Genomic DNA, 22,917 nt, shown 5'->3' on the forward strand with positions numbered 1-22,917 from the left:
GGTGAGTAAAGTGAAACCAGTTCTTGCCCTCCTGGTGACTTTTGTGTTGTCTATTGAATTGGTTAAAACTCATTATAGTTGGCTTTACATACTTCAAACAAATGTTCCAGTTTAAATGTCTATGCAACACAGTTTGAAACTTCTCAGCCTTCATCTCAGTACTTTAGAAGTTGACAATTGCTATTTATCTCAAGTGGAGCTTCTCTAATAATCAGGGTGCCCACCCCCAGGGCATGCACAAGCTGACCCCCTGGAGTCTGCTAAGGTATCAACTATCCTGGCATTTGCAACCACTTGTTTTGTGTTGTTTGACAATGTGCATATGATGCAAGATTATATATATATATACATATATATATAAATTTTAATGTGCATATTTGTAAGGGAAACGGGCTAAAAAGTTTCAATGGGTAAAGTTAGTACTAAATTCATTCAGTGAGTAAATTCAAATTCACAATTCAGTGTCATTTTTATATTAGTTTATGATTGAATAAAGGATCACATAGAAATAACCAGCATAGAATAGGGGTGAAGGAGTTATTTAGAACTCAGAACACGAAGATAATTTTCTCAGTTGCAAGTGGCTGTGAACTCTGGCAATAAGCAGGATTTTGTGTGTTTTTTTTTTTTACCCCCAGATATAATTCTGGCTCCTTCTTCCTTAAGAATAATATCATTCATGACACTAACTCATAGGGTGGCAAACTTGTGTTAGTAAAATCAGAAGGATTATGGTCCATTGCCCTGTGTAAAATCTTTCATGACACAACACATTACATGTAACAGTTCTGAGAATCCTATTGAGCTCTGGGAGTGAGGCATGGACAATGTTTCTTTCAGCCCACTAATAACTCTACTTAATGCATCCTGAGTTAACATTTGTATACATCTGACTATGTGTAGGATACAACTCGTTTCGATGTGGGGTGGAGGTGTGGGGCAAAATGACCAGTAACCCCACCCATTATTACATTCAGTTGTGTTGTCCAAAATGCTTACGTTACTTGAGCCTTAGTTGTCACACTTGTAACATTTGAATGATAGCACTCAGGTCACAGAGAGAATGCACTAGACCACCTGGCAAGAGAAAATCTGTCAACCTCCTTCCTTCCTGTCTTCCTCCCATGCTTCCTACTTCCCGTCTGTGCATCTTTTTCACAGGAGCCTCTGACCTCATCCCCTGTGACATGCTCATGTCTCTCCCTGATGTGCAGTGTCCCCTCTTCCTCTCCAGCCACCCTGGCCATCACTGTCTCCTCTGCCTGCACACAGGGTTTTCCTATGCTCACACTCGCCATGACACATCTTTCCTATCATTCATTTCATGGCACCACGTGTGATGCTAGGAGAACACCTGGTCATGAAATCTGCAACCTGCCCTGTACCCCTGCTCCCGAGAGTGCCTTAACTACTCTCAGGCCAACGGTTGGCTTCCTGTGCAAAAAGTTGGGTTTACAGAGAGATTGGCTGGGACCTTTGAAGCCAATCCCCAGAGGAATCACTCCTTTCTGCTTCATGATACCGTGACAACTCTGTCTAAACCTCAAGGTGTTCACTCTGTAGGTTTCATTTTTGTTTAAGATTTATCTATTCATTTGAAAGTCAAAGTTACACAGAGAGAGGGAGAGACAGAGAAATCTTCCTTCCACTGGTTCACTCTCCAAAAGGCCACAATAGCTGGGTCTGGGCCAGGCTGAAGCCAAGAGCCAGAAGCTTCCTCGAGTCTCCCGGGTGAGTGGCAGGGGCCCATGCACTTGGGTTATCCTCCACTGCTGTTCTAAGGCCATATTATCAGAGAGCTGGATTGGAAGTAGAGCAGCAAAGACAGGAACTTGCACCCATGTGGGATGCCAGCATCACAGCTGGCTGCTATATCCACTATACCATAATACCAGGCCTCTGCTTTGTCACTTTCTAAAGCTATACGTTTAGTAGGATCACTGGCACTTTTCTGACAATAATGTGGACCAAAATTAATAAATAAAGCATTGAAAGAGCCGTGAGCACCTATTACTGCTCCATTCTCAAGATTCTGGTTTGCTCTTGGTCTGCAAAAGGGGATCTTCCATATTCCTAGCAACACACGTTAGGACAATACCAGTGACCATGAAGATGGTATAGGGTCCACCACTGTTTACTGAGTATCAAATGTGATGAAAAAATCAGAAGCACTCAAGTCTATAGGGGAAAAAAAAAAAACAAAGTATGCAAAGAACTTATCCCCCAAAGTTTGTACTTGCTTGGAACAAAGGCAGATAATTAGTGTTTTAATTGGCAGTTTCTTGAATCTGATATTGGCAAAGTAGGGATACATCCCTGCAATGCCAGTACATAAATGTCCTGACAACATGGCAGAGAAGCAAAAATTTTAGACACGTACCAAAAGCACTTATATCCTAGTTCTAGGAGGTAAATGACTATGCGAAGTTATCAGATGGTTAGATAAATAATTTTACAACTACTTTATTATTTCAAATTTTCCATATGTTACTTTGGGTTATAGGGCAAAGTTTTGTGTTAAATTTCTTTCGGCTTTCTTTGTGTATTTCTACTAAGTGAGGTAGTTATCCTAAATCCCATAATATTTATTTGATATAAAAGTGAATACATCAGTATTTTGCACTGAATATACTGATTACTTATTAGAGTCCTAGTGAGTGCATTGGTGTTTTCTAAATACATTATAGACTCTGGAATGGAATATTTATTCATTTATTAATCAAGTGTCCATTAACTCCTATATGAACCCTGAAAAATTAGAAAATATAACACATTCACTCTTGTATCCTTGGTGGATATATTATTCCTTTGAATGCTTAATACTAGTTTCAAATTTCTTATTCAAGATTTACTTCCCTCAACTTTTCTTTTGAAGACTGATTTCCCACTTCAACACTTTAACATTCTCAGCTCACTTGGGATGTACAGAATAAAACTGATCTTATATTGAAGCATTATTTTGTTGACTTTTTTGAGCCATGATTTCTAATATGATCAGTAGCAGTAAACACAGACTAGCTTCCAATGAGCAGTGTGTGAGGAGGACCAGGCAGCATGTAATTAATTGCCTGCATTCCACAGTGTTGATTGCAGATGGTCTGTCTAAGGCACGTTCACTTCTTCCTCTCCCATTTGTCCTTTAGAAAGGCTCTTGAGGAAGGGGAGTTAGATCATCCTTGATTAACCTCAGGAGCAGCCCCGCTGGAAAACATCCTTCCTTCCCAGTCACCACTAACAGAGCTCCCACCATTGCTGCCACTAACCTGATGATCTGGCAAAGGAAACTCATCCACAAAGGCCTCCCTTCATGGCAGAAGAAATGATTGCTTATTCACTGTGAGCTTAGTTCACATTACTACCATGTAGCATTTCTGGATGGACAATCAAACCACATTGGAGCCGGTGCCGCGGCTTACTAGGCTAATCCTCCGCCTTGCAGTGCCGGCACACTGGGTTCTAGCTCTGGTTGGGGTGCCTGATTCTGTCCCGGTTGCCCCTCTTCCAGGCCAGCTCTCTGCTGTGGCCAGGGAGTGCAGTGGAGGATGGCCCAAGTGCTTGGGCTCTGCACCCCATGGGAGACCAGGAGAAGCACCTGGCTCCTGCCATCGGATCAGTGCGGTGCACCAGCCACAGCGTGCCGGCCGCGGCGGCCATTGGAGGGTGAACCAATGGCAAAGGAAGACCTTTCTCTCTGTCTCTCTCTCTCACTGTCCACTCTGCCTGTCCAAAAAAAAAAAAAAAAAAAAAAAACACATTGGAAAGGTCTTGGTTAATATAACCAGCCAACATCCCAGCCGAAGCAGTATATCCATTTCAATGAATACTTTAATGTAGATCCTGCCCAACCCCCTGAAGTTCTGAGGACCACCCAGGAGCCCTTCACAAGGTGTTCACTTTGCATTGGCTGTTGGAAATCCAGCCTCACACTGGGACCCAGGAACTAAACCAGGCTCTGTTTGGAAAGAGATTCACACCTGAAGTAGCCTTTCAAAAATATCTTCCTTTAGCATTTATTTGGCCTAAAATAATGGCCACATGACTGCTCACTTGAAAAGGCATTCCCAGGACTTCATAAGAGAAGCTCATCAAGGCGCATGGTTGGAGTTTCTGCTCTGCAGGATCTTAGGGCTAAAGGGACGGACGCTCACTAACCAAATCACAGGACATTTCTGTGTAACCTTGACAGACATATTGCTAATTTCCAGTGAGAATTTTGCTCAAGGTCAATTTCCAGCAGGTGCATACAGGGGCACTGAGAATGCGAAAAGTATGCAAGGCTCTGATTTTCACTCCAAGAGCAGACAGGCTAGAAAGGGAAGCAGATGAGAAGACGGTGCAGCTTTTCATGGTACAGAATCTTGAGAGGGGGTGCAGAGGAGGCTCACAGATGAGGTCACAGGGGTATGGAGGAAATAACAAGGCTGAGGGATGTGTAGGGGAATTGGAAGTAGGACCCCAGGAATAGGGCTGCAGAGGGCATGGCACAATGGTGACCTCTAAGTCACTCATCATAGCCACAGAGTACACAGTGAGGATAGAGACAGATGGGGCTAGAGGCTGTGTAAGTCAAGGTTGCAGAGTCTGATAAAGACTTTGGACTTTCAGGGTGCTGTGTGTTTGAGGGGCGAGAAGGTTCAAGGGTTTTAAGTGTGGTAGCAAAATAATAAAATTAACTTTACAAAGATTGTTGACAGGACTCACAATTGGGTGACACGTGGGACCTGGGGTCAGACAGCTGTGCAGAGCACAGAGGAAGCTCCGGGGGTCTCCACACTTTCCCACTTGCTGCTTCTCTGAATAGAGGATGTTCAATTGTTGAATTCTGCTCTGCATTTGAGAGACTGAGGTCCTAGAGTGCCAAACAGAGTTTGTCAATGCATCATATGTTCAATGAGAGAGAGAGAGAGAGAGAGAGAGAATGAATTCAGTCATCACTATTTTAAAAATAACAGAATCATGAGATGGCCAACTGCCCAGAAAGAATGTGTAGAAGAAAGCTTAGAACAGAAGCCTAAGGGATACTCAACATTTGGGGAGTGGTGAGGAAAACAAAAACAAACCAGAGAGCAAGACACACAGAAGACTGAAAAGAAGCTGTGGGAAGAACGAAAGGAAAGCCAGGCAGAACAAGCCAGTCATTGGAGCTAACACCTCAGGGAGGGCTTTACCAGCAGCATGCAGGACTGGCAAGAAGGCAGATGGCAACATAACTGGTTTCAGTAGCTGGACGTGTCAGCATTTGGCCGGAAGAGCTTGGGAGGAATCATTTCAGTGGAGTAGTTCAAGCTGAAGCCAATCACAATCAGATGAAGAAATGAAACAAGATGATTCTGGGTGTGATGTGTGACAACTGTGAACAAAGAGCAGGGGGAAAGAGGAAACCAGGAGGACACGTCAAAAAGTTGGAGGAAAACAAATTCACAAGATAAGTTTATTTGGGGGCCAAATTTGAAATTGATGCATAGTATTTTTTTAAGGATTTATTTTTATAAAGGCAGACTTACTGAAAAAATGGGAGACAGAGAATCTTCCACCTGCTTGTTTGTGCCCCAAATGGCCACAGAGCTGGGGCTGCACCAAGCCAAAGTCAGAAGCTAGGAACTCCACCTGGGTCTCCCACGTGGATGGCAGAAACCCAAGCACTTGGGCTATCCTCCACTGCTTTTCTCAGCCACATTATAAGGGAGTTGGGTCAGAAGTGGAGCAGCCGGGACTCAAACCGGTGCTCATATGGAATGCTGGCTTTGCAGGCAGCACCCTTCACCAGCTGCACCACAATGCTGGTCCCCACACAGTTTCTTTTATAAACATGTATTTTTCATGAACATTTTGAAGACCTTTCATATGCAGAGATTTTAAAAAATTGCAACAGAAATAAACTTAAGTTTTAGTTCTGTTTTCCAAAGAATAGTTTGCAACCCCCTTGTACTAACAATTCTAAGGCTTCCTTTTTCCACGTACATCATTTTCGGATAGGAGCATTCTGTAGTCAAAAGTGCTCAGGAGAGTATTTGTTTTCTGTACTCTGTACAGTCTCTAGGGAACCCTGTGATGCTATGCTAAGAGCTGGTTTGCAGCCCAGTGTTTGAGCCATTCACCCTCTTGTGCGAGGTGAACCTAGGACTTGGGCATGGACGGGCACTCCTTGAGCCTCGTCCAGGTGCTGAGGATGGTAGACTTGACAATAGAGTACAGTGCCAGGAATCTCAGGAAACACTGAAGTGCAAGGGAGAATACCCAGCATTGTAACAGGACCAAGAAAAGCAGGTTACTCCCAGAAGTAGAAAGGCTAAGACACAGCCCTGGAAGAGACTGTCTGCTGGCCTCGGAAGTGTGCCATGGCCCAGGACCAGAGAGTGTGTAGGTCGTGTGTGGATGTGTGGCTCATAAGCGGCTCAGCCACTGGCGCTGGTTTTCTTTTTGCCAGTCTCTGGGGATCTATCACTATTTCCCGTTTCTGGGTGCGGTGTATTGTCAGCAGACACAACAGGGGTAGAAAAGAAAGTGGACTGAGATTTGTGAATGTGCAGTTCCACCCTCACTGAGAACCCTAGCAAAAGGCCCTGAGCAGTAAGGTGCGTGAGCCTGAGGCAGTCACTGTAGCAGGAGCTGGCTTATGTCTCCAGCCAACTGCAGCACCCCCCCACACACACACACAAACACACATACACACACTAGAACTCAGGCGGCTAAGGCAGGCAGAGTCCTGATAAAATCCACCAAGTAATACCACTGTGAAAACAAGTCAGTCCTTCGCAGTGCTGCGGAAAGAGGACAGCAACTATGAATTTGAAAAGGACAACCACATTTAATATCTAACGTTCTTCTCGCTAACCAAGATTTGTAGCCAACAGGTTAATTTTTTTTCACAAGCTAATATATGAGGGTCCCTCTCAACGTTCATGGCTAATGGAATTAAAATATTCATTTATTTTGGTTCAAAACAGTGAACTCTGTGCAAGGTGGTTTTTTGTTGTTGTTGTCATATGTGTACATAAAAGGGCCTTCAAACAGCTAATGGAAATGTGTATTTTGAAAATATCATGTGTGGGCTGGCACCGCAGCTCAATAGGCTAATCCTCCGCCTTGTGGCGCCGGCACACCGGGTTCTAGTCCCGGTCGGGGCTCCGGATTCTGTCCCGGTTGCCCCCCTTCCAGGCCAGCTCTCTGCTGTGGCCCAGGAGTGCAGTGGAGGATGGCCCAAGTGCTTGGGCCCTGCACCCCATGGGAGACCAGGAGAAGTACCTGGCTCCTGCCTTCGGATTAGCGCGGTGCGCCAGCTGCAGCACGCCAGCTGCAGCGGCCATTGGAGGGTGAACCAATGGCAAAGGAAGACCTTCCTCTCTGTCTCTCTCTCTCACTGTCCACTCTGCCTGTCAAAAAAAAAAAAAAAAAAAAAAAGAAAATATCATGTGTGGATTTCACACGGCTTTACACAGAAATTATGTTTTAATCTCATTTCCATAAACTCTCTGGAATTCTCTTGCTTATCTATAATATAAATTTGTACCCAGCTCTGAACTGTAGATTTGGATTTGTATGAGGGAGGTAACTGTATCTTAAAACGTAGTGAGAATTTGAAGTTCTACTGGAGACATGGAAATTGTGGCCATTCTGTGAAGGTTTCCCACAGATTAGCTATCAAATGGGACACTCAGAACTAAGGGAGGTTCAGCTGTGAGCGCCTGACACAGGTCCACATAGGCAGTCATTCACAGTGGCGATACCATTCCCACATCACCTGGCCACGCACGCTGAGCAGAGCTGGGTGGTGGCCACTCCGGGTACATCCTTGCTTGGGCCTGAAGCACCCCTTGCAAGAGTCCCCCATGATTAGGAAGCAGACTGAGCATCCTGCCTCCTGCCTCCTTGTGATGCTCCAAGCAAAGCAGGAGTTCTTTAAAAAAAAACAAAATCCATTTTCATCAGGCAGGAGTATGGCAAGGAGATCACGACACACAGCTCCCAGGTTGCCCTCCTCTCCTCGTGTTAGCTCTCCGGGGTTCCATCTTCCAACAGGCCCTGGGAGCCAAAGGCTTCTCAGGTGGCAGCAAATGAAGAGAAGATGCCAAGTTCACAGGGGTTCAGGACACCCCACTGTGCAGAGAGCCAGCAAAGGTTTCAAAAGTGAGGCTGAACTGAAGTGACTTGAAGAAACACATACAAGGGGCTTCAAAAGTTCACAGACTGAAGTTAATTTTAGCACCAAAAAATAACTTAAATCCACATGTGTAGCATATATAAGATATATTAGAAATGCAGACTACTCAATGATGCCTTCCAGATACTACAATGTGTGATGACAACAAGGACCTGCAGATCCTTACATCCTGGCCCAACCCTCACCTTCCTCCGTGACTGTCAGCTGCGGTCTTTTCCATCCCAATCCCAACTGCAAACCAACAGGCTCAGCTAGATGGCCTCCCAGACTTCTACTGGGGATGGGGGTTCCCAGCTTCCTGACCCCAGGCCCAGACGCGTCCTTATTTTCCTTACTTTCCGAGTCCTCTCTGAAAGGATGAGGCTGCAGGAGCTCCCCGTGCAGAGCAGCCCTAGGCCCCTTCCCTCACTGTTTCCCCAGGGAGGCTCAGGGTGTCATGGGAAGAATAAGAAAGGAGAAAATGCTTTCGGTGGATGAAGAGAAACATCCGTATCCAAGCGGCAAGTTAGAAGGATGTTCTATTTAGGTCATGTCTATAGTTTAGTCTGTCCCTTGTCTAGGCTGCCAGTAGAGAGTGTCTCTGGGTGGCTGTGTGGTGGGCAGTGTGGTGTTTTTGCTCACTTAGTGGTCACGGCAGGGAGAGAGTGTATGTATATGGGCATTGGAAATACCTTTAAGAGCGTAACAGCCTGAGTGACCTGACACCCTCACAGGTAGAAATGGGGCAAACTCTCCATGATACAAGTGGGTTGATGGCCATGACCTTGCTACCAGGGCCTGCACCCATGTATTTTCTTTCCTTTCCCGAATCATTCTTTACCTGCATCCAATCACTTATCTGATGCAGTGACACCAGAAAAGCAGTTTACCGAACATTCTTCCGTAGAAGAGAAGGCTAAGCCATCACAAAAGGATTTCTGACTCCTTATGCTGCACCGTTCTTAGGAAATAAGACAGGTCCCTTGACTTCTGATCATGTGCTTTTGTTGGAAGGTCCTCCAGATCTTTTCCAAGTTCATCATTGTACTCCTCTTAGCTCTGTGACACCACAAACCACCCTTTGCAACCTCCTTCCTTAAGAAAAAATAATAATCCAGAGAATCATTGGAAGTATCTTGGAGCCATTTATTTTTCTCACTTCCAAGCGTGGGAATGCTCCTCAAGGCATCTTGACAAGAGATCTAAAATCTGGATTTTTCCAGTTGTAGAGGACTCAGCATCCCAGAAGGCAGCCTGTTTTACTGTTGTATCTCTTCTGGCGAGAAAGCTCTTCTTTCTACCATAGTGACATTAGCCTACGTGTCGTTCATCTTGCCTTTATCTTCTGATTCCAATTTTTTCTTAAGAAAGCCTCTGTCATCAGGATTTTCTCAGATGTGGAAGGCAGCTGCCCATGCCCCTCTCCTCACTCTGGTCAGGGAATCCTCAGGGAGTTCTCTCTTCTTCACAAGTCAGGTTTTGGATTCCTGCTGACTTGGCACTTCACTGGGTAGTGACCGTTCTCAAGGTCAGAGAAGAGTCTCCTACCTTCCATGCAAAGCGCTTCTGATCTAGACTGGGATATTTTAGCGAATGTGTTGCGTGCACGTGTTGCCTCTTTGATCACGAACATGCTTCTGCAGACAAAGAGAAATGCTGTAGTGAGACAGAAGCAACTTCTTAGCCTTCATCTCTGAAGTCATAATCAGACATCTCTCCCCTGGTTTTCTTTTGTCCCAGCTTACAGTTTTCCTGAGTGGCTTTCTGACATGTCTTTTGTGTAGAATTAAAATTTTTGAAAATGTTTATTACTCAAATGAGGGATCTTCTGCCTAGGCAGACTTCTGGGAGGTTGACCCTAAGACTGAGGAGGCAGCAGGGGGAGGCAGGCGGGGGGGAGACACCCAGGCTGAGGCTGGCATTCTTGCTGGGAGGTCTGATGTTTAAAAACAGCTTGTAAGTAACCACAGCAGTTGAGCAACAGCTTTGTGAAGGACATGCAGTCAAAACAGGATCGAAGGAGCTAGAACAAAAATAGTGGTGCTCCAGTTGGGCAACGCTGAGAGTGATGGCTGCAAAGAGCAGAGGTCCACAGCAGAGCCTTCCCGGCGTGACCTCCCAGGTTTGAGGGAGCAGAAGCCGTTGCTGAAGGAGTAGAGATCACAGGGTCAGCTGCAACGTGCGGTGTGGAAACCACTGTCATCTGGATGACCCTGTGAAAGCAAGCTACAAGCAGAAGCGGGAGGAGAGAACATAATTCAGCCCATGAAAATACAGACAATACTCTGGAATTACAAAGTGGCACTCCCTAATAGAAAAAAACCCACGATTCTGAACTTAAAGTGAAAAACATGCAGAAAGTGAGCTTTATAGGATAGTTTTGGTGTTGGAAACACACAGACATACCTAACTTCCTCTGGCTTTAATAGAGTCATTGAGGCCCAGGAGTCACAAAGTTCCCACAGTCCATTGTTTGGTCCCCACGGTGGCTATCCTAACTGCTGTGTCACATCATATTGCCTGTCCTTTCACACGCACACCAATGGTATTTTGAAAAACACAACTTCTCTAAAGTCAGTAGGAAACCACTTAATTTTTGCTTCCAGGCTCTTTCATACGGCACTTGCAGTACCTGCACCTGCCACCTCCACACTCTTCCTCCCCCTCCATCCCCGTTGAAACTGAAGGATTCTTAGGGCTTTCCTCAGCTATCATAGTATTTTTTTCAGGTGCAGCTTTTTAGTGTATATTTTTATGTTGATCAATTCAAAAAAAGCTATAATACTAATTATGCATATGTTTTCCCAACAAATTATATGATTATGAACAATTGGTGATTTAGCAAATAGTAATTCCTTTTGCAAGTCCTAAGTTCTTCAAAAACCATTTTCATATGAAATATGGAATAAATACCAAGAACACGGCTTTGGACTCCTAGAAGATTCCGATTCCTTGCAAAATCTGAGGACTTGCTGCACTCTATTTGTCGGCTGAGAATCACACAGGGAAAATGTACTAGCTTAGGCAAGTGTGTGAAATTGATAAGTACAACTAGTATTCTTGCTGTTTTCATCGACTATTTGTAACATCTTGTGTACACTTAGATCAAAACCCTTCATTGTCTGCCGGGTGAAATGCAACTGGCAGAAGTTGCCTGAATTGTCTCTAGGGGCAGACACACAAAACTGTCGGTGCTAAGGACACAGAACCTGGCCAGATGTCCATGGTCCTACACCGTAGATAGGTACTTTGGCTTTGTTGGGTCTGAATAATGTTCCGCTCACTTCCTCACATTAGAAAAGGTAATTTTTTTTCAATGTCCACTATCCCAAAAAGCCGCCAAAACATAGGAGGTAAATGAAGCCACAATCCACCCCCCATGCATTAAATCACAGGTTTCTCTCGTTGCTGCGGGTTTCACATCTAACATCTCAGAACCGTAGTTCTGACGCGGGTCACCCTGGGTCCCCAGGCCACACTTGGGCACGTCACGTCTGATCCCCGCTTTGGTGTGCCCGGACTGTTGGCGAAGCCTCTGCAGGCGCCGCGCTCGGCTCGCAGGCAGCCCTAGCGTGTCTGCATCCCTGGTGTCTGCGCCCCTGCTGGGCCGGCGCTGTGGGGCGGTGGGCGCCACCTAGTGTCCAGCGAGGGCATAGACGCAGGCCGTGGGAACCCCCGTGCGCTTTGCAGTTAACTAGCACAGCAACAGGGCCGCCATGCCTTTTACTTCCTGTATCATTGGGGTTTTGACAATGTCAGGTCCCTGCTTTAACCTGCTTTTTTCAAATGAGCCAGCGCACCTTCTGCATGCTGCCAAGGGCTCGCTCAAGTGCAGCTTCGCCCTTAGTGCAAACGCTTGCAATGCTGCGGTATGGCTTGCAGCTGGCATTGCGTACGTACACGGTCTCAAAGGAGAGTTTTCTCGTGATGCCCTTGCCACCACGGCACGGCTCTCACAGGACAGCCTGTCCTTCAGTGGAGTCACAATGTTGTCATCCCTCCGTGTTTTTAATTCTCCCTTATTTTCCTGTTTTTCCCCCCAGATTGTCTACAAAGCCTGGCTCTGCTCCCAGTACTTTGAAGTCACGCAGTTGAACTGCAGAAAGACAATTCCTTGCAAGCAATACTGTTTGGAGGTTCAGACGCGGTGTCCCTTTATCTTGCCGGACAATGATGACGTCATCTACGGGGGCCTCTCTAGCTTCATCTGTACAGGTACCGTGGCAGGGCAGGGTTCTGTCCGGGAAGCCCCGTGCTGTTTGCTGTCTCTGCTGCTTCAGTCCACAGATCTAACCTTGAAGATGCGGCTGGTAGTTTTCCATGATTTCATTAATAACGGGAGGGTTGAGAGCGCCCCTATGCTGGCTGGGGAAGGGTTCGGATCCCGTGCCTCCTAGTCTGTGCAGTGACAGACCGCGGCCGTCAAGGCTGTCAAAGGGCAGGGCAAGGAGCAATTAGCGACGGTTGGGCTCACATTCGACTTAGCTTAGGTGAGATTCTGTGTCCTCTTGTCGCGTTACGTAAGAACAGATGATGGGAGCAGGCTGTGGAATCCAGGAGCTTCTTCAAATGAGTAGCAAGTGTATGTCCCCACATCTGCGTTCTGAGAACTTCTCTTCTGGTTGATCTCAAATAAGAGCCAAGAGCCTAAAGAAATGCCTGCCGAAGTTGTCCGGGTGTGGGTTTGAGTGGGTACCACAGGCCAGGTATGGTTCTAGCTGATATTTCCCATGAATGGTGTTTACTTCCTTCGGAAAATGATTCCGACTGGGCAAAACACCGGTTGCAGCACTCATTTTCTGGACTGTGCAAGCGTGACATGATTTGGACACAGGAGAGGAGTAGCGTGTGGGGTGTTTTTTTGACAAACGAAGAGCAGACCCTGAGCACCAGGTACCTTGCCCGGTGCTGTGCAATCCGAGACGCTGCTCTGTGTTCTCTGGCAATAAAACAGTGGCCTAGGGCATCCTCGTGCGTGTGTGGCTTGAGTGACAGCATGTTTCGTGTTCAGGTCAAGAAAATAACATTATCCTATGTGTGGAGAAACACGGAAACCCCCACATCACGTTAGCCTCGAGAACAGAGCGACACGTTGAGAAGCAGTCATGCCACTAGCTGCCTTCTGCCTGGACTTTTCTGAGTGAGGAGCTGGCCAGGGGCAGTCTACCAGAGACACCCCTGGGAAGATGCCGTGAATGGGTGACTCCTCCTCATGCTCCCCACCCCTGTGGGAAGATCCACAGCTGAAAGCTGGGACACACGGCTTTCACTCTGCTTCTGTCATACTTTGAGTTAGCACCTAATCACAGTAAATCAGGAATAGCAATGGCTCCCCCCCCCCCCACACACACACACCTGCCCCTCTGGTGTGCTCTGAAGATGAGACAGGGGAACAGAACGTGGTCTGTGACGTGAAAGGGATTTATTGTCATCTTTGTTATCTGATTTGATGCTTTCATCATTCCTCATGCAGCTCCTATCTGTAGTGGGGGCAGGGGGATCCAGAGCAGGAGGAAGGGAGAGAGATGGAGGAGAGGAAGAGACAAGATAAGGGAGGGAAGGAGGAGATGGATAAATTCCTGCTTTGAGTCCAAGACAAAACTCACCAGACACAGGCCATTGACTGACTTTCTCACAGAGCTTATCAGGAATAGCACTCAAGACAAAGACTTTCATTTTTTGATTGTGTCAATAAAATGCCAGTGACATTAGGACTTCAGAGAAGCTGGTGGAACCTTCTATAAAGGTCCTTTGTGCACGTACATTGCATTTCTTCCCAGAGCAGGTCTGTTGCTTTTACCAGGTTCTCAAGTAGACCACACACACACACACACACAGAGGTTGTGGCATCTGCCTCAATCTTCCATCATATCCCAGGCTTTATCTAGGTTTGTGGAGCCTGAAACACACATTCGGACGTCCACGACCGTCTCCCTATATTCCCAAGGCCCCCCAACCGCAAATGGCGGGTTGCATCTCTTTCTGCAGAACAGGGCGGGGAGCTGGACTTGGGTTATTAATCGCTGCTGAGTTTGACAGTTTCATCTCAGCCATGGCTGTGGCATGAAGGAAACGTGAGGGAGAGGAGCGATTTGTCATCGGGCCCTGGGAAAATGCCAGCTCCGTTCCAGGCCTCCTGGGATGATGTCACCATGACCCTGTGGGGACCTCAGTGTCCTGCCACCACCGTCAGCTGTGCTCACAAACCTTTCAATACTAAATGCCTCCCAAATGGCCAGAATAAATTCTGAAGGCATTTTGCCCTGCAGTTCTATGAAATCATTTGATGAGGAAAAGCAATAATTTCAAATTGATCTTTTATAAGGACCGACCCTGGTCTCTTTGAAGAATTCACGTGCATGTCAGCGACTGGCAGCCGTGGTTTCCCACGCGGGTCGTGGGTGTCCCTTCCAGGGGACTGCTAGGCCGAGTCAGGACACGGGTAGTGCCCCTACCACTGCCAGCACTGTGGTGAGGGTCCCGAACCTGGGCCCAGAGCAGGCGCCACCCTGGGAGAGTCTAGCAGAGAGATCACCCCTGTGGGCCTGTGGGGAGACCTAGAGCCCTCAGGATGTGCCGTGCAGCTTCGAGAGGGGTGTGAAGACCCAGATCACCCGCTTTTTACATAGGTGTGCAGTGACTGAGGCACACCGGTCCCTTGCAGTATTTCGCGTGAAGTGCCTGCGGGTAAGCCACCTCTCCCGGCCCCGTGCACGGGTAGTGCAGATCTGCCGGGCTTGTTCCTCGGGGGGTGACACACAAGGGCGCTCAGGAATTCACCAAGATTCACCTTGACCTTGCTTCCAGTAATCCGCCCGCTTTCGAAATTTATTAGCTCCTCCCGCCCCCTCATCCTCGATGCTGCAAACATCATTCCTCACGCAGAGCTGACGGAGGAGCTGGACCCTCCTGGAAGCCAGCCGATAGTGGACTCCCCCTCGGGCTGGAGCCGCACCCCACCCACGGCTTCCAGAAGCGCAGAGCTGGCTCTGGTTTCGCCAGCCACCACAGAAGGACCCAGCAAGCGCACTGCCCTGACGGGTCAGCGGTGTGGACACGGCTGCTCCGGGGTCCTCCTCGCCCGCCTTCCAGGATGTGGGGCCCCGGGGCCCGGCCTCTGCCCCTCTCAGCCGGGTGGGACCTGACACCCTGCGAGCCTCAGCCATCCGGAAGGCTCCGGATCGTGCGGCGTCAGGAGCTGGCTACGGCTGTGGGGCCGGTGGTTCGATCCTGCGTCCGCTGTGTGGTTTTTGTTCCTGCGAGAGGCCAAGTGCGTGTGTGTTCTGCCCCTCTTCCCTCTCATTGGCCTCCGACGCTTTGTAAGCGAGGATCTGATTCTGACAGAACGAGGGAAGGAGTGGGGAGGGGGCTGAGCGGAAGGGGAGGCAGGAAGGATAGAAGTTTCTGGAACCCTGCGGCTGCCCCTGGGGCGCGAACCTGCGGGAGAAGCAGGCGCGCGGCCTCCATGGCCTCCAGCGGCCACCGGCCCGGTGACTGAGCGGTGCGGCGCCCAGGGTCCGAGTGAAAGCCGGGCTCCTCGGGCTCCCGCCGGCGGGGAGGGAACATAGTCCGAGACTCCCACGGCAACCCCTTCGCGCGGGGAGGTGCTGTTTCCCGCTGCGGGGAAACACCTTGCGCGCGCGCACGGCGGTCTGATGTGGCGGCGGCGGGCGCCCCCGTGTGGCCAGGCCGTGCTACTGCAGGGCGCCCCGCGAGGGCTCACTGGGCACTCACCCCAGTCCAGCAGCTCCCAGGAAATGGATCCGAGAGGAGAGATGAAACAGCTAGACCTGGGAGAGCTGGGAAATCCGCGCCCGGGGTATTTGCGGGGACTGCAGGTCTGGCTCACCGTGAGCCCCGAGCCTGCTGCCCAGGCCCAGGCCTCCGCTGCCTCCCCGCCTGCCGCCCTGGACACGGGCAGGTGCACAGAGCAGAAGGCGCGGTAGGGGTCTTTGGGATGCTTGCAAGGGAAGGTCCTAGAGGCATCAGCACAGAATAGCGGTCCACCTGCGGCAGAAGTGGCTGGCGGCCATTGTTTCCAGCAAATGTTTTCAGTCCTGCCTAAAACCTCTGGGTGGAAACCTCCCTTTGCCCAAGCCAGGGGCAGGTCCTGGTGCCTGGACAGCTGACCGGTTAGGCTGCGCCTAATGGAGGCTGAATCCAGTTAGAGACGGTCTTCTAGAACAAGGAGGTGGCGACACACACGTCGCACCCTGGGCGCTCCAGAGCCTTGGTGAGTGACGTTTAGAACATGGCAGTGCCCAGGGCCATAAGCCACAGGGAGAATTCTGATTCGTTGTAAGAGGGGCAGCTTTGGCCAAGGAGTCCCAGATTGGGTGAAATCTTCCTCAGTGGAGGTGTCTTCCTATTTGTCTCCAGTAAAGACGTCTTGGTAAAGAATTTACCTGCATTTGGCACCATTATGGGTGCTGGGCCGCTGTGAACACAGCAGCTATCACATGTGAACATAGACTTGGTCCGTATCAACTTAGCTGAGTCACCCCGCCTCAAGCGGCTTTTACGTGGGACTAACCCCGCCCCGCGCCTGCCGTTGTAGAAATGAGCTCAGCCCCAACTTTCCTGCCTGTGCGTCCACCCTTTGGGTCACAATTGGAAAAGGAAACACCCGCAGTCCATCCCTAAGTCAGCCTGCGAGCGTTCTTGCTAAGGCCCAGCTGGAGAAAGCTGGCCGGGAATTACAGCGAGAACAACCCAGTCACAGCTTGCAGTCCGGGCAATGCAGGTCAGCCTCACACATCCCATTAAAAATGAATATTACAAGAATTTTACAACCTAGACAGCTTTTTCTGGTTATAGAGAAAACTGTCTGGTTCACCTCGCTAGAAAATGTTGTGCGTACATTGCTAACAGGCCAGATTAGTCAGTGAGATCTTTCAGAGGGAAACCACCGCAAGGGAGATGGAGAGGGAAGCTGGCTGCTCACTGGCCAAGCAGAGAGACCTGGGACAGACCCTGCTCCGAAGACCCGAAAAGCATCTACACACTCACACACACACACAAAACACACACACACATTAAAGGGTAGACAGCCAAAGTGTCTAAGATATTTGTGTAAGCACTACAAGTCTAAATGACCTTATTCTCGTGGGTATTAAGGACATCATTCAGTATACCACATCTAATATATATAACATATCATTAATTTTATATATGTAGAATTCACATATTTTATCAACATATGCATAGTTAAATAGTAATACTTAACAGATAATGTAGGTAATTAATACAGAAACTTTTAGGTTTAAAAATGGAAAATCAATTTTAAGCATGGCTCTTAAATGAACTTTAAAGCCCCTTTCAAATACAGAAAGGAATGAGTCTGGCTTAAGTCAGAAAGCACTGATGGAGATACTACAACCTCACCAATAAGTGAAGTTTGACAAAGCAAAGCTCCATGGAGAACAGAGCTTCTAGAAAGCTATTCTAAGACAACAGTTCTACCTTTGTTGCCTCATTGGTTCACCTTATTACTTTCTTAGTTGTATTACCATTCAGTCTCAGCTGGGATTTTTTGTTCCTTAATTGACTAATTTATGCTGTGCAGAGAGAGACCAGACCAACGTAGAGTCTGGAAATTCTACCCTCCCCTCCAACACTCACTCCTATGAGAAACAGTGGCGCTTACAGTAACCCGTGCTGATATCCCTTCCTGTACTGAACACCTCATTATCCAAGGGGAGAGAAAAGACAAATGCACCCCAAGTCAACACCAAAGTCTTCCCACAGGGATCATCAACATTCTCCACTGTGGAGGGCCACAGAGGCTCAAGTCTGGTCCCTCCCACATTCCATGATGTGTGCAGATAAGTGTCAACATCCTAAACAAAGATATCAGATCTTAAAGGGCACTTTTTTTTTTTACATTTTTTTTAACTTTTATTTAATGAATATAAATTTCCAAAGTACGGCTTATGGGTTACAATGGCTTCCCCCCCATAACGTCCCTCCCACCCACAACCCTCCCCTTTCCCACTCCCTCTCCCCTTCCATTCACATCAAGATTCATTTTCGATTCTCTTTATATACAGAAGATCAGTTTAGCATACATTAAGTAAGGATTTCAACAGTTTGCTCCCACACAAACATAAAGTGAAAAATAATAGATGATTTTTTAAATGATGATGAAATCAGATCAGACCTATTGTCATGTTTAATCCCAGTGAGAGTCAAGTTGGGAATTGATAATTTCTTCTTCTTCTTCTTTTTTTTTTTTTTTTACAAAAGATCAGTTTAGTATACATTAAGTAAAGATTTCAACAGTTTGCACCCCCATAGAAACACAAAACGAAATATACTGTTTGAGTACTCATTATAGCATTAAGTCTCAATGTACAGCACATTAAGGACAGAGATCCTACATGAGGAGTAAGTGCACAGTGACTCCTGTTGTTGACTTTACAAATTGACACTCCTGTTTATGGCATCAGTAATCTCCCTATTCACCAGTCATGAGTTTCCAAGGCTATGGAAGCCTTTTGAGTTCACCGACTCTTATCTTGTTTAGACAAGGTCATATTCAAAGTGGAGGTTCTCTCCTCACTTCAGAGAAAGGTACCTCCTTCTTTAATGACCTGTTCTTTCCACTGGGATCTCACTCACAGAGATCTTTCATTTAGGTTTTTTTTTTTTTTTTTTTTTTTTTTTTTTGCCAGAGTGTCTTGGCTTTCCATGCCTGAAATACTCTCATGGACTTTTCAGCCAGATCCGCATGCCTTTAGGGCTGATTCTGAGGCCAGAGTGCTGTTTAGGACATCCACCATTCTATGAGTCTGCTGAGTATCTCGCTTCCCATGTTGGATCACTCTCCCCTTTATTTATTCTATCAGTTAGTATTAGCAGGTACTAGACTTGTTTATGTGCTTCCTTTGACTCTTAGTCCTTTCATTATGATCAATTGTAAACTGAAATTGATCACTTGGACTGGTGAGATGGCATTAGTACATGCCACCTTGATGGGATTAAATTGGAGTCCCCTGGTATGTTTCTAACTCTACCATTTGGGGCAAGTCAGCTTGAGCATGTCCCAAATTGTATATCTCTTCCCTCTCTTATTCCTACTCTTATGTTTAACAGGGATCACATTTCAGTTAATTTTCAACACTTAAGAATAACTGTGTATTAATTACAGAATTAAACCAGTCATATTAAGTAGAACAGACAAAAAAAAATACTAAGAGGGATAATGTATTAAGTTGTTCATTAACAGTCAGGGCTATGCTGATCAAGTCACCGTTTCCCATAGTGTCCATTTCACTTCAACAGGTTTCCTTTTTGGTGTTCAGTCAGTCGTCACCGATCAGGGAGAACATATGGTATTTGTCCCTTTGGGACTGGCTTATTTCACTCAGCATGATGTGTTCCAGATTCCTCCATTTTGTTGCAAATGACTGGATTTCGTTGTTTCTTACTGCGGTATAGTATTCTAAAGAGTACATATCCCATAATTTCTTTATCCAGTCTACCGTAGATGGGCATTTAGGTTGGTTCCAGGTCTTAGCTATTGTGAATTGAACTGCAATAAACATTAGGGTGCAGACCGCATTTTTGTTTGCCAATTTAAATTCCTTTGGGTAAATTCCAAGGAATGGGATGGCTGGGTCGAACGGTAGGGTTATCTTCAGGTTTCTGAGTAATCTCCAGACTGACTTCCATAGTGGCTTGACCAGTTTGCATTCCCACCAACAGTGGGTTAGTGTCCCTTTTTCCCCACATCCTCGCCAGCATCTGTTGTTGGTAGATTTCTGTATGTGAGCCATTCTAACCGGGGTGAGGTGAAACCTCATTGTGCTTTTGATTTGCATTTCCCTGATTGCTAGTGACCTTGAACATTTTTTCATGTGCCTGTTGGCCATTTGGATTTCCTCTTTTGAAAAATGTCTATTGAGGTCCTTGGCCCATCTCTTAAGTGGGTTGTTGGTTTTGTTGTTGTGGAGTTTCTTGATTTCTTTGTAGATTCTGGTTATTAACCCTTTATCTGTTGCATAGTTTGCAAATATTTTTTCCCTTTCTGTCGGTTGTCTCTTCACTCTCCTGACTGTTTCTTTTGCAGTACAGAAACTTCTCAATTTGATGCAATCCCAATAGTTGATTTTGGCTTTGACTGCCTGTGCCTCCCGGGTCTTTTCCAGAAATTCTTTGCCTGTGCCAATATCTTGAAGGGTTTCTCCAATGTTCTCTAGTAACTTGATGGTGTCAGGTCATAGATTTAGGTCTTTAATCCATGTTGAGTGGATTTTTGTGTAAGGTGTAAGGTGGAAATCCAATTTTCCCAGCACCATTTATTGAATAGACTGTCCTTGCTCCAGGAATTGGTTTTAGATCCTTGATCAAATATAAGTTGGCTGTAGATGTTTGGGTTGATTTCTGGTGTTTCAATTCTGTTCCATTGGTCTATCCATCTGTTTCTGTACCAGTACCATGCTGTTTTGATTACAACTGCCCTGTAGTGTGTCCTGAAATCTGGTATTGTGATGCCTCTGGCTTTGTTTTTGTTGTACAAGATTGCTTTAGCTATTCGAGGTCTCTTGTGCCTCCGTATAAATTTCAGCACCATTTTTTCCAGATCTGATAAGAAGGTCTTCGGTATCTTGATTAGTATTGCATTGAATCTATAAATTGCTTTTGGGAGAATGGACATTTTGATGATATTGATTCTTCCAATCCATGAGCATGGAAGATTTTTCCATTTCTTGGTATCCTCTTCTATTTCTTTCTTTAAGGTTTTGTAATTTTCATCGTAGAGATCTTTAACGTCCTTGGTTAAGTTTATTCCAAGGTATTTGATTGTTTTTGTAGCTATTGTGAATGGGATTGATCTTAGAAGTTCTTCCTCAGCCATGGCATTGTCTGTGTATACAAAGGCTGTTGATTTTTGTGCATTGATTTTATACCCTGCTACTTTGCCAAACTCTTCTATGAGTTCCAATAGTCTCTTAGTAGAGTTCTTTGGGTCCCCTAAATAAAGAATCATGTCATCTGCAAAGAGGGATAGTTTGAGTTCTTCCTTCCCAATTTGTATCCCTTTAATTTCTTTTTCTTGCCTAATAGCTCTGGCTAGAACCTCCAGAACTATATTGAATAGCGGTGGTGAGAGTGGACATCCCTGTCTGGTCCCAGATCTCAGTGGAAATGCTTCCAACTTTTCCCCATTCAATAGGATGTTGGCTGTGGGTTTTTCATAGATTGCTTTGATTGTATTGAGGAATGTTCCTTCCAAACCCAGTTTTCTTAGAGTTTTCATCATGAACGGGTGTTGTATTTTATCAAATGCTTTCTCGGCATCTATTGAGATAATCATATGGTTTTTCTTCTGCAGTCTGTTAATGTGGTGTATCACATTGATTGTCTTGCGCACATTAAACCATCCCTGCATACCAGGGATAAATCCCACTTGGTCTGGGTGGATGATCTTTCTGATGTGTTGTTGCATTCTATTGGCGAGAATTTTATTGAGGATTTTTGCATCTATGTTCATCAGGGATATTGGTCTGTAATTCTCTTTCAGTGCTGCATCTTTTTCCGGCTTAGGAATTAAGGTGATGCTGGCTTCATAGAACGAATTTGGGAGGATTCCCTCTTCTTCGATTGTTCTGAATAGTTTGAGAAGAATTGGAGTTAGTTCTTCTTTAAATGTCTGGTAGAATTCAGCAGTGAATCCATCTGGTCCTGGGCTTTTCTTTGTTGGGGGGGCCTTTATTACTGTTTCAATTTCTGTCTCAGTTATGGGTCTGTTTAGGTTTTCGATGTCTTCCTGGTTCAATTTAGGTAGGTTGCATGTGTCCAGGAATCTATCTATTTCTGATAGGTTTCCCTGTTTGCTGGCATACAAGTCCTTGTAGTAATTTCTGATGATTCTTTTTATTTCTGTGGTGTCTGTTGTTACATTTCCTTTTTCATCTCTGATTTTATTGATTTGGGTTTAAAGGGCACTTTTTAAGAACATACAAAGCCAAAGTAGTTCTCAATAGCTGTCTCTTCTCTTGCAACGTAATGTCTGCTAATGTGTTTAAAAGGTCGTTCCACTGCTTCAACCTTCCTTTTCACCCTCCCCCACCCCACTGCCCTGAGAGGTCAACAGCAGCGGTGCCACTAAGACCACCTGTGAGTAGGAGCCAGACCAGATGACCACACTACAACCTTTGCTGCGATGCAGTAGACATTCCACACTCCAGCAAAACCCAAATTGTGTCTGCTTGTAATGCCTGCAGCACATGAAATTCAAGAGACCCAAGCATGAAGATTCAGTCCCTGCCAACTGACAACCATGATGGTTGGTTACAGATTTATTCCACAGTATTTACTCGGTTCCTGATTAGAGGCCACGGAGGTCATTTCTAAACTTCTGTTACAAAACCAGTTCTGTCAGGGGTACATCGAGTGCACCTGTGAGTTTCTCCATAGGATAAATACTAATGTGCACTTGGATCCCAGAGTCTATGCACTCAGTGTTTGGCAGGCATTGACCATACAACTGATCGGATCCCGCCCCTCCTCAACATCCTCCTTCCCTAAGAGGCTCTCATCACTGCAGGGCTCAGCTGGACCCGTTTACCCCACCTCCCAGCCTCATCCAGAACCACTTGCCCTTGGAGACCGAGTACTCCAAATGCCACTCTGGAACTCTTCCAACATTTTTTAAGATTTATTTATTCAAAAGTCAGTTACAGAGAGGAGAGGCACAGAGAAATAGAAATCAATCAATCAATCGATCGATTGATCTTCCATCCAATGGTTCACTCCCCAATTGGCCGCCGTGA

The 22,917-nt window shown here is 46.4% G+C and overlaps 1 protein-coding gene across 1 annotated transcript in view; it reads left to right on the top strand.

Annotated features, from left to right (window-relative positions):
- The window catches only part of NALF1 (NALCN channel auxiliary factor 1), a 696,120-nt gene that overhangs the window by 648,553 nt on the left and 24,650 nt on the right, over window positions 1-22,917 (top strand). The window contains exon 2 of the mRNA XM_002713024.5: window positions 12,184-12,355. Coding sequence (XP_002713070.3) covers window positions 12,184-12,355 — 172 coding nt within the window. The remainder of the gene's footprint in view (window positions 1-12,183; window positions 12,356-22,917) is intronic.

This window comes from Oryctolagus cuniculus, chromosome 9, assembly GCF_964237555.1.
Source record: "Oryctolagus cuniculus chromosome 9, mOryCun1.1, whole genome shotgun sequence".
Taxonomy (NCBI): domain Eukaryota; kingdom Metazoa; phylum Chordata; class Mammalia; order Lagomorpha; family Leporidae; genus Oryctolagus; species Oryctolagus cuniculus.